The 18,410-nt window shown below is 40.4% G+C and overlaps 1 protein-coding gene across 3 annotated transcripts in view; it reads left to right on the top strand.

Moving 5' to 3' along the window:
* ATP11B (ATPase phospholipid transporting 11B (putative)) overlaps positions 1 to 18,410 on the top strand; it is a 97,798-nt gene that overhangs the window by 9,283 nt on the left and 70,105 nt on the right. For all 3 annotated transcript variants that reach the window (XM_058662212.1, XM_058662211.1, XM_058662213.1), the window contains exon 2: positions 16,675 to 16,791. In XM_058662212.1, coding sequence (XP_058518195.1) covers positions 16,675 to 16,791 — 117 coding nt within the window. The remainder of the gene's footprint in view (positions 1 to 16,674; positions 16,792 to 18,410) is intronic.

Raw genomic sequence — 18,410 nt, 5'->3', positions numbered from 1 at the left:
TCATAATAGTGTTGTTTTGGTAAGTATTGGCATCTAGCAAGACAGAATCCTTTCTTTTTTTCTCTTCCCGCCCTTCCCACACCAGAATATCACTGGACCTTTACTTTCCTAGATGGGGCATGTCAGTTTGTCTAATTTCAGATTTTGTAAATCCAGCTCTGTTAACTTAAAAGAAATGGAGGCTGTGCCTCTCTGCCAATGTTCAGCTGGTTTTTTTTTCCTTTTTGTTTTTGTGGCATAAATTTGCAGAATTAAATTGAAAATGACGGGAAAACTGAAGCAGTCTTGGGAATTATTATGGGACAGTTAAAGTCAGAATAGCCAAATATGCCTTGCATTTTTGTTTATTTATTTTCATTGTATTTGAAAGAAGTCTTCCATTTATTGGTTCATTTCCCAAATGCTATCAGTTGCCAGGGCCAGGAGCCCAGAACTCAATTTGGATGTGTGTGGCAAGGATCCAAGCACTTAAGTCATTACACAGTTCTTCAATGGTACACCTTAGCAGGAAGCTGGAATCAAGTGGAACCAGGATTTAACCAGTCATTTCAATATGTGATGTAGGTGTCATTAGCAGCATTAAAAAAAAAAAAAAAGATTTATTTGTTTTGGACGACGTAGTTACAGAGAGAGATCTGCCAACTGATGGTTCATTCCCCAGATGCTCACGGTAGAAGCCACGGGTGAGGAGCTTCATCTGGATCTCCCACAAGGATGGCAAGGGCCTAGACTCGTGGGCTATCTGCCAGTGTTGCAGGAGGATTGTCTTCATCCACTATGCCACAATAGCATTCCCCACCTTCCCCCTCCCAAGCCAAATCTGTGTCTTGATCGGATATACTGTTTTTTAAATGTATTTTTATTGGGCCCAGCGTGATAAAAGTCTTCACCTTGTATTCGCCGGGACCTTACATGGGTGCTGGTTCATATCCCCGCAGTCTTGTTTCCCATCCAGCTCCCTGCTTGTGGCTGGGAAAGCAGTTGAGGATGTCCCAAAGCCTTGGGACCCTCCACCCATTTGGGAGACCCAGAAGAAGCTCCAGGCTTCAGATCGGCTCTACTCTGGCTGTTTTGGCCCCTTGGGGAGTGAACCAACAGATGGAAGATCTTTCTTCTCATCTTCTGTCTGTAAATCTGCCTTTCCAAGTAAAATAAATGCATTTTTTAAAAAGAAAGATCTTCCATCCGCTGATTCACTCCCCAAATTGCCACTACAATTGGGGCTGAGCCATTTTGGAGCTGGGACCCAGGAGCTTCTTTGGATCTTCCATGCAGGTGCAGGTTCCCAAGGCTTCGGGCTATCCTCTAATTGCTTTCCCAGGCCACAAGTAGGGAGCTGGATGAGGTGGAGCAGGTGGAATGTGAACCAGCACCCATGTGGGTTGCCAGTGTTGCAGGAGGAGTATCTTTATCCACTAGGCTGTTGCGCTGGGGCCCAATCAGACACACTTTTTTTTTTGAATTGGGATGTTACAAATTTGTTTGCAAAAATAAACATAAGCATATTTATTTGTATTGGCAAACATAATTTATCATGTGCAATTTTGTCTTCTATAATATGTGTGTTTATAAATAGCTAAATTTAACTAAGTAACATATGCATTGCCTCACATATTTTTGGTAGTATCAGAGCAGATATACTTCTAATGGTCTTTTTTAGCTTGTAGTCTATTTGATCATAAGTTCTCTAAAGGTGTTTTATATAAATTGAGGTAAAGTTTTCAGTGATCTTTAACAAAATGAGAGAAGTTTTCTCAGTGTAATGTGTATATTTGCATATATAGATATTCTTGGTTCTGAGGGATGTCTTACATAAAATTTTTTAGATATAAATTTTAATTTTAAACTTTTTGAATTAACAAAGACAGTACAAGGAAATCTTGTATAATTCTGTCCCATCTGCCTTTTATTAATATTTTACCTACCTCCTGTGTTGCATTCATTGCTTCGGTACCAGTACAGTGCTATTAATCTTCTGCTTTATTTGTATTTTATTACTTTTCCACCTTAGAATCCCTCTGGGATACCACATTACAGTTGGTCAGTGTATTAACTTCCTTTTGCCAGTGATAGTTTCTCAGATCTTTGAGAACAACTTTTTTTTGGAAAGGCAGAGAGAAAGATGTTATATCTGCTGATTTACTCCCCAAGTGGCTACAGTGGCCAGAGCTGAGCCCGTCCAAAGCCAGGAGCTTCCTCTGGGTCTCCCACACAGGTGCAAGGTCCCAAGGCTTTGGACTGTCCTCGACTGCTTTCCCAGGCCACAAGCAGGGAGCTGAATGGGAAGTGGGAAGTAGCCAGAACACGAACTGGAGCCCATATAGGATCACAGTGGATGCAAGGCAAAAATTTAGCCACTAGGTTATCGAGCTGGGCCCCAAGAACAAATTTAGGAATATACAAATTTAGGTTGTATAAATCTTCATTTCTCCCACACCAATATCTTTGATCCTTAAATTTAAACTGAAAGAGCCTCACGTATTTATTTTTCTTTTAAATATCTCTTGGTTTTCATACATGGAAACTACCAGTCTTCCACTTAAGAGATATTTATTGTCAGAATTTAATTATACATAAATGGGACACATCCAATCCAGCAAATCTATACAAAAATCTTGAATGAAGCTGACTTTTAACATTGTACTAAAATATGCATATTATAAAATTTGGGACTGTAAACATTTTTAGGTTTATTGTTTTGTGTATTCACTTTGTTAAACAGTTACCATTATCTGTCTCTTGAATAGTTTTCATATTCTCAAACTCATATTCTGTATCCAGTAAGCACTTAGTTGGTTTTCTGCCCTTTCTCAGCCACTGGCAACTACCTGCCTGTTTTCTGTCTCATTTAAATACTGTTACTCTTTTTTTTTTTATTAATTCATTAATTACATTGTATTATGTGACACAGTTTCATGGGTACTTGGATTCTCCCCACCCCTCCCTAAACCCTCCCACCATGGTGGATTCCTCCACCTTGTTGTATAACCATAGTTCAAGTTCAGTTGAGAATCCCCCATTGCAAGCATATACCAAACATAGAGTCCAGCATCTTATTGTCAAGTCAAGTTCATCGGCTTCTTAGGTATACCCTCTCTGGTCCGAAAACAGAGCCAGCAGAGTATCATCCCAGTCAATCAAAAGCTCGAACATACCATCAGCGAAAATTTCCATCACCATGGAATTAATTGACATAGTAATGAGTAACCAACATGTTAAGAGTAAATGCAAGTTCTTAACCACCTTCTGTGACCACCTCATTGACATTTCAATTTTGGTTTATACACAACATACAACATACATAACACAATATGTTATACATAACATCATATCATCTTAAATTAAGGCAAACATGTGGTATCTAACCTTTTGGGATTGGCTCATTTCTCTTAGCATTATGGTTTCCAGTTTGGCCCATTTGGCCACAAAGAACTGCATTTTGTTTTGTTTAATAGCTGAGTAGTATTACATGGAGTAGATGAACCATAACTTTCTTATCCAATCCTCTGCTGATGGGCATTTTGGCTGCTTCCATGTTTTTGCAATTACTGATTGTGCTGCTATGAACATAGGAGTGCATGTTGGTTTCTCATAAAACAAGTGTTCTGTTACTCTTTATATAAGAGGAATCGGGCATTATTTATTTCACTTAATAAAATGTCCTCATTTTGATATGTGTGGGGAGCTGCTTTCTATTATCAATACTTGTTGCTCAGTGTTGAAATAAGGAAGGAAGCCCAAGAGAGTGCCAGGAGGAGAAAACAAGTTTGTCTGCAGTAGGCTGCAGAAGCTGCTCGGTTCTCAGATAGAGGCCCCAGAGCTGAGATTCCCCTGCCCCATGGGGCTGAACTGTGTTATTTCTGTGTCCTTCCTCCCTTGTCTGTGACAGCCCCTCACCTAGTGCCTGCTGTAGGTCTTGCGTTTGGATTGGCTTCCCCTCCTCTGTCCAAGGGCCTGGAATTGGATCTCCTCCTCACACTCTGTCCATGTGCAAAGGTTGGTAGTTGGTTAATATTTCTCGTAGCCTTATCTTAGGAGCCATATTGCCTCCCTTCTTCCCTTTGGTCTATTCTAAATTGTGTTTTGTTACATTTTATTCTCTCATACCCCCCCGGGAATGGAATTTTTCCCGAGTTTTCCCAAAGTCCACCCTTTTCTTTTAGTTTTACCTCAGGGGTCTTCTTTCCCTCCCAAATTGCAGCGTGTACCAAAGTTTAGTCATTCTTAAGGTGGAATAATTTTGTTAGGGTGTGTGTGTGTGTGTGTGTGTGTGTGTGGTTCACATCCAACCTTGGATGGAAAATATTTTTTTGAAATTGGCAACTAGACTAAACACGTGAGGACTTTTTCTTGTGATTCTTCAGTAACATGGGGTATCAACTGTTTATATAGCATTCACATTCTACTAAGTATTACAGGTGATCTAGAAGCTGTTTAAATTACATAAGAATATATGCTTAGATTATATGCAATTGCATCCATGGGTTCGAGTATCCATGGAGGATCCTATACCATCCCCCTCATATTTCTAAGGGCAGCTGTACCGTATTTTGTTTATCCATGGACATTTTGGATACTTGGTTGCTTCCAACTTTTTCTACCAGCAGTGTATAAAGGTCTATGTTTGTCCAAATCATTGCTTCTACTGATTATTCTATTTATCTATTTAATGAGCTTGAGGAACATACAGACAGAAATACACAGAGATCTCCCATCATCAGGTTCACTTCCCAGAGGCCCATAGAATGCAAGATGTGGGCCTGGGCTGAATCTAGCAGGTGGGAACCAAATCCCAGTATCTGGCATGGGTGGCAGGGACCTAGTAGCTGCTTGAGCCCTGCTGTGCTATCTGCTGGAGTCCACACAGGCCAGGAGTGGGGCTTGCGAGCTAAAGCCTGCAGTCCAGCCTGGGCATACCATTATGGGCCATGGACTTCCACTCAGACCCCCCACTCCTGTTGTTCTTTCGAAGGGATGATACTTGATCTTGTTGTGGCTGTAATTTGCGTTTTCATGATAGAAGTTGATTTTTTTCATATCCAGAAAGGGTTTCCCCTCTGACTGGAAAGCTACAGTAAATGGCTTTAAGGAGAGTGAGACAAACTAGGAACTACAGAATAAACAATATCCAACCGTGTCTTATTTCACTAGCTGTGGCTGACTTTACCCTACAGAATAACTTAGAATGTTCTCCTTTTAAATACGTTGGGGATTGAATTCAATTTGGTAGAAATTTATTCTTAAAGATATTTTTAAACCAGACTTAGAACTTGAAAAACTAAAGAATTTAATCTATAAAGTAAACATTCATTTAATTATTTATGTAGATTTGTGTCAGTACATAAAATCTGGAGGGAGAGATGTATATACAGACAATTGCAATTTCATCTAATGGATGTATAATAAATATAAAATAAATATTAATAGATAATAAATACAAAAGATCTGGTGGGAATAATATAGCAGTTATGTTCTTGTTTCTGGGAAAGGACAGGAATCAGGCAGTTTCCCAGCTGAGTGTTAAGGCTGAATGGACTGCTGGAGAGTATGTTAGAGAAGGAAATGCAAGTTGGGGAGTAGTATCATCACCTGCGAGAGATAGGCTCGCTGTACTCTTGGCAGGTAATTGAGATATCTGAGTCAGTTCTTCTAAGAGCACTGTACATTTTATACCCTGTAACTCGAAAGCATGTCCCAATCCAGGCCTGAACTAACCCAGAGTTCTTAGAACCCCAGATTTCTGTAATGAATGGCAGAGAACATTAAATTCCAAAATGAAAAGTATGTAATACATAATAAAAAGTTTAGTGTGGTTATTATACATAATGAGTATTTAAAATAACTCTTCTTCTTTACCTGGACACTGTTAACAATGCCAAATTATTTTGCTCTGATATTACTTTCAGGTAATTATACTTTATTGCAAGTTTATGTCATTAACACTCATTCAGATTCACTTTGTGGATTTTGGTAAAATGCGCTAAGTTGTTCTTCCTGAAGGATTGGTATTTTTGCTGGGGCCAATGTGCATAGGAACATATAGCTAACAAAAGTCATTTTCTGTCCTGTAAAGTGCATGTAACTAAAATTTCTTTTCATTTATTTAATTTTTTTAAATAACAAATTCATTTTCTCTTTGATGGTTACATAGTTGAGAGGGAGGTGTGCCCATGTAGACTACCAGTTAGGGTGGAGAGAGTCAAGGAGTGGCAGAAAGTGACTGAAACAACTGTCTCCAATCTCCTTTTGGCTTCTAGCATCTGGGGAAAGTGGAGGAAGAAGGGGAGAGCAACCCAACCACATCAGTACCCAGGAATCAGGAAGGGCCACCCAGTTTCATCCCAGGATCCCCGATGTGGAGCGTGTTCGAAGATACTGCCTAAGTGGTTTTAATAGTTCTGAGATGCTGTTGGTTTTATTGGTCCAAGGTTGAGGAAATTCTTCCAAAGCCTTTGGCCAACACAGTCCACCTCAGAGTCTTGGTTCGCCCAAATACTTGTCTGGGAGAGTTGTGATTGTTCTGCCCGACATGGTACTAGATGTCCTGTGCAGGCCTCAATGAACTGGTTGTCATATCCCCCATGAGCATCTGGGCATGCCGTCCACCACACAGGCCTCAGCAACTGTGGAGACCCAGTTCTGACACATGTACTCCACAGTCAGACCACAGATCCTGTGATTTTCACTATGGTTGGAGTTCTGAGTCCATTAATCCAGTTGCGGGGTTGGGGGCAAAGAAACCTTGCTAGAGGTGATGCCAACCTGACTGCCTGAAGTCCCAGCTACCACGCTCATTAGCAGGAGCAGTGGCCCAGCATGGGAACCCCTGCAGCTCTCCTGATGGGCACATCCCTTATCCTGGGTCTTGCCTGTGCTGGTGGGAGCTGCGGCCCAGACTGACATGGCTCGCCTCACCTCGATATCCACCAGTGGGTGCTACAGCCTGGCTTGGCCCGGCCTGCCCCCAGTTCCAGCTCATGCTGATGGGTGCTGCAGCCTTGCCCAGTCCAGTGAGTCCTCAGTCTCAACCCTAATGTCAACTGGCTGGTGTTGCGGCCCAGCCTTAGCCCATCCTGCACCCTGTCCTGGTTCTCACCTCTGCCCAGCCTGGCCTACCTCCAGACCTGACCCAAATGTGTGCGGGTGGGTACTGTAACCTGGGTTGGTGTGGTCTTCTTCTAGCCTTGGTTCTTGTGCTCACCTGCAGGGCCTGCGTCCTAACAGAGGAGTTCCCCAAGCTCCTAAATCCTCCTAGTAGCAGAATTCAACGCACACCAGTTGGCCCTTGGCCCAGCCTGATAAGGCCCACCTCTTGTTCTGGCAGGAACAGTGACCTTGCCTGACCAGTCCACATGTATTCCAGCTCTTACTATTGGGTGCTACAGTCCACCATGGCCTTGTCCACCCCCAAACTCAGCTCTTGCATGGTTCAGCAAGTGCAGAGACCTATCCCAGCCTGTCCTGTACCTACCTTGACTGTTGTGAGCACCAGTGAGTGCTAGAGTCTAGCCCAGTGAGGCACATCCTGGACCCAGTCCTCACCCATGCCAAGGGATGCTGCAGCGATGCCCATAATAGTTCACTGCCCCCATTCCAGCTCTCGCCCTCTCTAGTGGGAATTGTAGTCCAACAGGGACAGGTCATCTTAGCTCGCCAACACAGATCCTGCATGTGCCAGTGGCTTCTCTGACCTAGCCTGGCATAACCCATTCCCTGTCTTGGTCTTTGCCATCAGATGCTTCTGCCTGTCCTGGGCTGGCCCACCCCCAGTCCCAGCCCTCGTTGGTGGGTGCTGCAGCCTAGTCCTGCCCAGCCTGCCCCCATCCCTAGGTTTTGTGCAAACCAGTAGGTATGATAACCTAGCCTAGCCCAGCATGACACACACCATCACATCCTGGTTCCCACACATGCCCGTGTGCTATGGTTTGGCCTGGCAATACATGGTCCATCCCCTACAGAGCCAACAAATGAAGCACCCCTGCCCGGCCTGACTCACATACTTGCCAGTGGGAGCAATGGTCCACCAAGTGAGTTGCCCTGGTTCCCCCACCAGGCCCACTCCCAAACTCGGATCTAACGTTGTGCCAGTGGGTGCTAGGCCCTTCCCCAGCAGTCTGCTCCCAGTGTCAGCCTTTGAGGAGGAAGGAGCAGGCAAGAAACAGCACCATGTTGAGGGTGTGAATGGGCAATCTGGTATGACAATAGAAAATATAATATGTGCCAAAGGTATCAACTCTGGCACATAACCTTGTCCTTAAATTAGGGAGTTTTAGATTGTATTTCTTCCTGAGTGACATAAAGTTGCTGATAATGCTTGCTAGATGTAGTGTGAAACTTGTTGAAGTTCAAATTAAAAATATAGAAACAATATATTCTGTGAATAAGTGTTTTGATTCTTGCTAAAGAGGGTTGAACTGTAATTGAAAAGTAAAAATTCTCCTGTGCTAAATTTCAAGCTTCTTGGCATGAGGGAAAGCTGATGAAATCTGTATATTCTTGTCAGAAAAATGCATATATGTGGAAACTTGTCAGGAATATTTAATATATATATATTGTCAGGGATTCACAGACTGCTCTAATTCAGTTTCTTCATTTTCGGGGCAGTTTTGTTTTGTTTTTTATTTAATTCATGGTTTGCCTAGTTTTTTTGTAGAGTACATGTTGATGATTAGAAATTATAGGCTTAATTTTCATAAAAGATATTTAGCTATACTTGTGCTGTAGTCACATATTTATTTTGTATGAGGAAAAATATGCATATACACCCACACATATATGTGTCATTGATTATGATTGAATATTATGTAAATTAACCATAACTGAAAACGTTCAAAATGTGAAAGTGGGTATTTCTTTTTTTTTTTTCAAAGATTTATTTATTTTTATTACAAAGTCAGATATACAGAGAGGAGGAGAGACAGAGAGGAAGATCTTCGTCTGATAGTTCACTCACCAAGTGAGCCACAACGGGCCGGTGCGCGCCAATCCGAAGCCAGGAACCTGGAACCTCTTCCGGGTCTCCCATGTGGGTGCAGGGTCCCAAAGCTTTGGGCCGTCCTCAACTGCTCTCCCAGGCCACAAGCAGGGAGCTGGATGGTAGTGGAGCTGCCGGGATTAGAACCAGCGCCCATATGGGATCCTGGGCTGTTCAAGGCGAGGACTTTAGCCGCTAGGCCACGCCGCCAGGCCTGAAAGTGGGTATTACTTCATCTTTGGGAATAAGAAAAATTATTATCCTTTTTGAATTATAACTTTTCTGTTGTGGGGAATGCAGTAAAACTATTTGGCTAGTTGACCAAGGTACTTCTCTTTGCCTTGATTTGAGATAACATACAAATCATGTGTGTTTTGGGGCACTGTTTGATATTTCCTTACATGTATACATTATGTAATAATTAAGGGAAATGAATTTATCTTTTCATTCATCTAATTTTTTTTTCCAGTGGAAGCATACAACATTCTGTCTTAGTCTTTTTTTTAATAGAGAATTATATAGTACAGTGTCTGTAGTCATTCTGCTATACAATAGAATCCAAAACCTTTTATTCTTATTCAGCTGTAGCTTGTTACCTGTTAGTCAGCCTTTACCCATCCTGCATGCTCTACTTCTCTTCCAAGCCACTGGGTCACCTATTTTTTATATCCCACATATGAGTAAGATCATGTGATATTTGTCTTCCAGTGCTTGACTTATTTCACTTGACACAATGACCTCCAGTTCTACCCAGTGGCAAGGTTTCCTAATTCTTTATGGCCAAACAGTACTCTGTTGTATACATGTACCACATTAAAATCAGCTCATCATTGGGTGGCCACTTAGATGATTTACCTTTTTTGGCTGTTGTGAATAGTGCTACAACAAACATGGGGCAGCATATGTCTTATCAGCAGGTAGATTTTTTTTTCTACATCCATGACAACACTTGTTATCTTTGTCTCTTTGGTAGTAGGTGTGAGTTGATAACTCACTGCAGTTTTGATTTTCTTTTTGTGATGATTAATGATGTTGAGGATTTTTTCATGTATCTGTTGGCCAGTTATTTTCCTTGAGAAATGTATGCTTAGGTCTGGAGTATTTGGGGAGAGGGCTTTTTGCTACTTTGTTCGCAATTGAGTTGTTTGAGTTTGTTATGTATTTTGAATATCAACTTCTTGTGAGAGGTATAACTTGTAAATATTTTCTTATTGTCTCTCCACTTTGGTGTTTGCTTTGCAAAAGCTCTCTTAGTTTGATGAAATCCTGTTGATTTGTTTTTAATTTTATTTTCTGTGCTTTTGGGATCTGATATGGAAAAATCCTTGCCTATCCCAATGTCATGAAATATTCCTCATATGTTTTCTTCTATTTCAAAATTTTGGCTCTTACAGTTGGTCATGAATCCAATTTGAACTGATCATAATGAGAGATAAAGGTCTGCATGTAGTTAACCAATTTTTCCAGCACCATTTCTTTTTTTTTAATTAAATTTATTCATTAATTACATTGTGTTGTAATTACGTAGAATCTGGGATTCCCCCCCCGCCCTCCCCCCATGGTGGGTTCCTCCACCTTGTTGCATAACCATAGTTCAAGTTCAGTTGAAGTTCCCTCTTTGCAAGTATATGCCAAGCATAGATTCCAACATCTCATAGTCCAGTCAAGTCCAACTACTTATTGGGTAGACCCTCTCTGGTCTGAGGGCAGAGAGCAAAGTATCATCCCGGTCAAATAAAAGCACTAACATACCATCTGCAACAATTAACATCGTTATGGAATTAATTGACATAGTATTGAGCAGTCAACATGTTAAAAATAAATGCAACTTCTTAACCACTTTCTGTGACCCCCCCCATTCACATTTCAATTTTAGTTTATATATGACATATGACATAACATCCATAACATAACGTGTTATGCTTAACATCATACCATCTTTTTTTTTTTTTAAAGATTTATTCATTTTATTACAGCCAGATATACACAGAGGAGGAGAGACAGAGAGGAAGATCCTCCGTCCAATGATTCACTCCCCAAGTGAGCCGCAACGGGCCGGTGCTGTGCCGATCCAAAGCCGGGAACCTGGAACCTCTTCCAGGTCTCCCACACAGGTGCAGGGTCCCAATGCATTGGGCTGTCCTCAACTGCTTTCCCAGGCCACAAGCAGGGAGCTGGATGGGAAGTGAAGCTGCCGGGATTAGAACCGGCGCCCACATGGAATCCCGGGGCTTTCAAGGTGAGGACCTTAGCCGCTAGGCCACGCCGCCAGGCCCAAACATCATATCATCTTAAATTAAGGCAAACATGTGGTATCTAACCTTTTGGGATTGGCTCATTTCTCTTAGCATTATGGTTTCCAGTTTGGCCCATTTGGCCGCAAAGAACTGCGTTTTGTTTTTTTTTTAATAGCTGAGTAGTATTCCATGGAGTAGATGAACCATAGCTTCCTTATCCAATCCTCTGCTGATGGGCATTTTGGCTGCTTCCATGTTTTTGCAATTACTGATTGTGCTGCTATGAACATAGGAGTGCATGTTGGTTTCTCATAAAACAAGGTTTTTGGATATATTCCTAGGAGTCCAGCACCATTTCTTAAAAACTTTTTTCTTTACAATGCATGTTCTCAATACCTTTATCAAAGATTATGTGACAGTAGATGTGTGGGTCACTTCTAGGGTTTCAATTTTGTTCATTGACCCACTGGTATGTTTTTCTAGCAGTACCATGGTGCTTAAATTATTGTTGCCTTGTAATATATTTTAAGTGCAGTTATTTGCTTCCTTATTTGCTCTTTATTGTTTATTTTGTCTGTTTTTAAGATTTTAAGATTTATTTATTTGAAAGGCAGAAAGAGAGGATGAGAATGTTCCATTCCCAAATAGCTGCAATGTTACAGGAACGAGGTACTCCATCTGGGCTTCCCGCATGGATGTCAGCAGCCCAAACGCTTGGGCTATTTTCTGTTGCTTTCCCAGATCAGCTCTACTGCTGATCTGGGAAAGCAACAGGACTCAAACCAGCACTCCAGTGTGGGGCTCCTGCTTCACAAGCGTCAGCTTAAACTGTTGTACCACAGTGCCAACTCCTCCTGCTTTGTTCTTTTTGCCTAAGATAACTGTGGCTGTTTAGGATGTATTGTGGTTCCATACATATTTTTGTACCTTTTTTTTTGTTGTGTGAAAAAAAATTTTAGGACTTTTAAGGGGATTGCATTGAATCTGTGAATCACTTGAGACTGTGCATTTTAACAATATGATTCTTCCAATCCATGAATGTGGGATGGGATTTCTTTGTGACTTATGTTTCTTTCATTAATTATTTAGTTTCATTGCAGATATATTTTACAGCTAGTTAAATTTATTCCCAGTGTTTGGTTTTGGCCTGTTTTTTGTAACTATTGGAAACAGGATTTTTTTTTAAAAAAAGATTTTATGTATTTTTATTGCTAAGTCTAATATACAGAGAGGAGGAGAGACATAGAGGAAGATCTTCTATCTGATGATTCATTCCCCAAGTGGCCAAAATGGCCAGAACTGATTTGGAGCCAGGAGCCAGAAGCTTCTTCCAAGTCTCCCACACAGGTGCAGGGTCTCAAGGCTTTGGGCCATCCTCCACTGCTTTCCCAGGCCACAAACACGGAACTGGATGGGAAGCAGGGCTGCCAGAATCAGAACTGGTGCCCAGAAATGGTGCGTGCAAGGCGAGGACTTTAGCTGCTAGGCCACCACGCTGGGCCCTGGAAATGGGGTTTTCTTTAAAAAAAAGATTTATTTATTTTTGTTGGAGGCAGAAAAGAGAGAAGAGAAAAGATACAGAGAGAAAGATCTTCCATCCACTGGTTTACTCCAGCCATAATGGCTGGAGCTCAGCCAATCCAAAACCAGGAGATTCTTCAGGATGTCTCTTGCGAATCCTGGATCTCAAGGCTTGGGGCCCTACTCTGTTGCTTTCCCAAGCTACAAGCAGGGAGCTGGGAGGGAAGTGAAGTAGCTGGGATATGAACCAATGCCTGTGTGGGATGCTGGTGCATGCGAGGGGAGAATTTAGCCAATAGGCTATCGCACCAGGCCTAGGGTTGCTTTTTGGATGTGTTTTTTAGATGATCACTGTTAGTGTATAACAACATCACTGATTTTGTACATTGGTCTTGCATCCTATAACTTTCTTGAATGAATTTCTTAGTTGTAACAGTTTTTTGGTGGGGGCTTTGGGCTGCTCTATATAGAAGAGCATGTCATCTGTGGTGAGTCTGCCTTCCTCCTTTTCAATTTGGATGCCCTTTTTTTCTTTCTCTTGCCTTAATATTGTAAGAAAAAAAATTCAAGCCTGCATCTTTCTCTTTTTCCAGATCTTAGAAATCCTTCAACTTTTCCCCATTTAACAGGATGTTAACTGTTGGCTTGTTGTATAGACCCTTTTTTGGGGTGAGGTATGTTCCTTCCATGTTATGATTTGGTCAGTTTTAATCATGAAGGAATGTTGGATTTTATCAAATGCCTTTTCTGCATCTATTGAGATGAGCATATGATTTTTGTTTTTCATTCTGTTCATGTTGTATCTTGCATTTGTTGATTTGCCTATGTTGAACTGCCTTTGCATCCTTGGGATGAATCTCATTTGATCATGTTGAATGATCTTTTCAGTGTGCTATTGGATTTGAGTTGCTAGTATCTGCTGTGTTCACCAAGGATATCAGCCTGTAGCTTGGCTTTTTGTTGCTGAGTCTTTTATGGTTTTGATATCAAGGTAATGCTTCATCATAGAAAGAATTTTAACAATCCCTCCTCTTTGTTTTTGAAATAAAATAAAAACTAGTGCTAATTCTTTAGCTGTTGGAATTCACTGGTAAAGCCATCTGGTCCTAGATTTTTCTTTGATTGAAGGGTTTTTATTACATTTTAAAAAGATCTGTTTGTTCAGAGGAGTTTTTTGTTTGTTTGTGTGTCTGTTTTAGTTACTGATTCAACTGCACAATTCATTGTTGATCTGATTGAGTGGTGATGCAGGTAACTCCCTATTCTTGCTTCCTTCCATGTAAGCTTTCTTAAGGCCTGTGCTCTTTCTCCTGCCTCCCATAGCTGTTGTGAAGAGGACGTGCTATGTTTATAGTGTTCACGTTAGTGTCTCAGGAGGGAGATGACTTCCAGATCCTCTTACTCATGCCATCTTAGTTCCATTGTCATTTTATTTTAAATTGTAATAACATGAAAATAGGGCCCGGCGGCGTGGCCTAGCAGCTAAAGTCCTCGCCTTGAATGCCCCGGGATCCCATATGGGCGCCGCTTCTAATCCCGGCAGCTCCACTTCCCATCCAGCTCCCTGCTTGTGGCCTGGGAAAGCAGTCGAGGACAGCCCAATGCATTGGGACCCTGCACCCGCGTGGGAGACCTGGAAGAGGTTCCAGGTTCCCGGCTTTGGATCGGCACAGCACCGGCCCGTTGCGGCTCACTTGGGGAGTGAATCATTGGACGGAGGATCTTCCTCTCTGTCTCTCCTCCTCTGTGTATATCTGGCTGTAATAAAGATGAATAAATCTTTAAAAATAAATAAATAAATAAATAAATAACATGAAAATAGAGGTGCTGTATGGACTTTTAAAAATTTAATGTAAATTTATTTTCTTATGAACATTTCAGCATATATCTTTGAAATAATTATAAAAATCTCAGGAGTTCCAAGATTTTGAATTGTGATTACTAGCTCACATCCAGTAGAAATGAGTGGGGAATGATGAGTGTTTGCTGTATGCAAAGCCATGAGTTTATGTATAAATTTTTGTCTTAACTAAAAAATCGCTATCATTCTCTTTCTAGTATTTTGAGATTTTGTTTTGTCTTCTTAACTTTAGATGTCCATAATAGCAAATTACAATCTTAGTGAAACTTAGCCCAAAAAGTATAGTTTAACATCAGTGTTTCTTAGTTTCGGTTGTCTTGACATTTTTAAAACCAAGAGTAACAGAAGTTAAGTGTTACATGTGACGTTATAAATATTCTGATGCACTAAAGGAATACCCTCTGAGTCAGGGGTGGCGTGTCCAGCCGGTAGGTTGTGGCCTTCAAAATCATTTGGTCTGATCCTGCCAAAGCAATTGTGGTTGGGACTTGGAATTCAAAAAAATCTTTACCAGGCAGATCTGTTTTTTGGATTTATTCGTTTACATGAAAGGCAAGATTAGAGAGAAAGAGAGAGAGATCGAGATCTGTCATCTCCTGGTTCAACCTCCAAATGGCCACAACCATGCTGGGTCGAGCTAAAGCCACGAACTTGGAACTCCATTAGGGTCACCCGTATGGGTCATGGGGTCCAAGCACTTGGACCATCTTCTGCTGTTTTCCCAAGCATGTTAACAGGGAACTGAATGAGAAATGGAGCAGCTGGGACTCCACTGGTACATGGGTGCCAGCATTGTAGGCAATAGCTTAACTCTCTACACTGCAACATTGATCCCTGTAGCCAGCTAATTTTTAACTTGATAATTTTGTGTGGCCTACAGATGGTGTTAAAATTACATAAATGTCCCATGGCAGAATGGTTTCCTTACCCTGCCTTTGGTAATGTGGAAATTTGCATTAACTTTGCATATCTGTGCTTATTCAAAATTTTACAGGCAGGCTAAACATTGAATTGTAGTAAGATTATTTATTCGATAGGTTAATAGAGTCTTTGATAATTTTTAAAAAATGAATCATTGTAGTTGATGAATACTAAGTTTAATTGAACTTTTATAATTTGCTTATAGTAAACAACTGTTGACCACCATGAAAAATGAAAGTCTAGGAATTTCTACTCATTTACCTATTAGAACCACAGAAAATCTTGCATTTGAGCATTGCTTTCAGATTGTCAACTCTAAGGATCTGCCAAAGGAGTCTTACATTTTCGCTTGCTTCTCTGGAAAAGGTGTAGCACTATAGGAATAGAGTACAGGTTTGTCAACAGTGAAAACTTTGGCACTGGAGATTATTATATCTTGTGAGACAGTGTTTTGAGTTTACCTTCAAATGTACCTTGAGAGATGACCTTCTGAATCTGAGCCTAGAATGTTGAGTTTCCTCAACTCCTGGAATTAAAAATATTTATATCTACTTATCCATATAAGTATACATGTATATATGGGTATGTAAGTTGGGACAAAATAATGATGTGTGGAATAATTGAGAATCTAATTTACCAAGTCCTCTAGGAATGAAGTTATTAGAAGAGAAGTTAGTGTGGTTGTGAAAGTAGAAATATAGACCTTTGCCACCATATGTGCTTACTAGTAGGTACTTACTAGGCAATAGCTACACTGGACTTCCTTATCACTGGGTAGGAATCCATCCTAAGAGAAGGCAAGGATCCCACAGGAGTAAAAGGGAAGCAGTGCAATCAGAGAAAAGGCCTTGTTCTGAGGCCTGTAAATCTTCTATACATTGTTTTTTATAGCAGTCTTTCTGACAGAGTAAGAACTGTTTACATTACCAGAAGTATTATCTAGTTGGTTTTGCACCTTATCTCTTTGGTTTGTTTCTGAAGAAAATATGCATATTTACCTGAAAAAGAAAAAAAAGTAGGTGACTTCACTCTTCCAAGTAGGCTGTCTATAACCGGTGTAAGACCAACAGTATTGCACCTACATGTCCAAGTAAATAAGACAGTGAAGTGTCAGAATAACTAACCTTGCTGATTGATGTTTTCCTCTGCCTTGGTCTCAGGGTTTTGACCCACCACATCAAAGTGACACAAGAACAATTTACATAGCCAACAGATTTCCTCAGAATGGCCTTTATACACCTCAGAAATTTATAGATAACCGGATCATTTCATCTAAGGTAAGGATTAATCCTTTCATTGTTAGAACTGTAGATATGCTATCACTTTATTTTGAAAGTATTTTAGCCTGTGTTTTTTGATTACATATTTATGTTCATTACAAATTCATGAAACTGGTGATAGATAGGTTTATCTTAACTAACAATAATGAAATATAAAATAAAAGAAGTTGTTAGCTACTGATATCAAGTAGTCAACATTCAAAATTTTTTCTTTACTGTAATTTAACTGAGAAACTAATATTTATACTGTGTGTCAGACACTGTATTTCTCATAGCTTCTCATGTTTCCTGCAACCCTTTTAGATAGCTGTCATTAAACTTATTTTACAAGTGCTGTTACACTCATTTTATTGTGTTTCTACAATTGAAGTGCTGGGATACACTAGTGAGAAGCTAAAGTGAAGTTCTGTGTAACTTTAAAGCCTGTTTCTTTGAATTTTACCACTGTTCTGTAAACGTTTTATGATACTAAAGTGTTGTCCTTGTTTCATTTTTTTCTATGGCATTTGTAAGATGTCTGGTTTATTTTGAAGGTGAAGGTTATTAAGTAATACCATCAATAGACTTTTCACTCTTTATGGAAATCTCTCCACACTGTCCAGTCGGAGCCATATACGGCTACCAAGACCTTGAAATGTGGCTGGTGCAGTTGAGGAACTGAATTTTAAGTTGAATTTAAATTCATTGTAACTTAAATGTCAATGACCACATTGGACTAGTGGCTCTGTGCTTGGACAGGCTAGTGATAAGGGTGTGAATCAAAGATACTAAGAATAATACTCTTCTCGTATCATAGCTATTGTTTGAAGGAACACCAGCAGAAATATCATCACCTTTCTTCCTTTCCAGAGCAACTAATGGTTTTCCTCTCATCTGGTCAAATCAGATCAGATCTACTATAGTCTTGATGTCATTTTGCCCCGTGATGTCCTACGAGTGATTTCTTTTCCCTGCCCTCTTTATTTCTACCCTTATGTTTACATATGTGACACTCCCATCAGTGATGTCTCTAATTTTGGACAAAGGTTCTGAAACAAGGAGTGTGATGAGTAATATCAGAAAGTTGAATCAACTTCAACCACAGAATGCTAAGCAATTTATGCAAGAAGTTTAAGACTTTTTAGTAACTTAAAGTATAATTTATTTACTACTGTAAATTCAGTTTTAAGTATCTAGTTTGATGAGCTCTGACAGTTGTGTATCAGGTGACCACTACTGATATAGTTGATAAATAGAAGATATCCATCACTCACAAAACTGTCTCAGGCTCCTTTGCAACATCTTCTTTGTTGTCACCAGTAGCACCAATTTTAGCTACTGCTTCTGTGATAATTTCTGCTTTCTGTGACAATAGTTTTGTCTTTTCTAGAAGTTTGTACAAAGCAAATCTTTAAGTTTGACTCCTTGTTGCTCAGCAGAATGTTTTTGAGTTTCATGTGTGGCTGCAGATACAAGGATCAGTATTTTTCTCATGTGTAATATTGCTAATAGTTTGGGCTTGCACAGTTAAGTTCTGAATTTGGAGCCTTTTTTGTGTAACACTTTTCCCTGCCTACTTTTTTCCTTTTTTATTTCCAGCCATGAACTCTGCTCTCAGCCACATTTTGTTGATAAGG

The sequence above is a fragment of the Ochotona princeps genome, chromosome 3, assembly GCF_030435755.1.
Source record: "Ochotona princeps isolate mOchPri1 chromosome 3, mOchPri1.hap1, whole genome shotgun sequence".
In the NCBI taxonomy this organism is placed as follows: Eukaryota; Metazoa; Chordata; class Mammalia; order Lagomorpha; family Ochotonidae; genus Ochotona; species Ochotona princeps.
The sequence above is the reverse complement of the archived record's forward strand: the minus strand, read 5'-3'. Positions and strand labels throughout refer to the sequence as shown.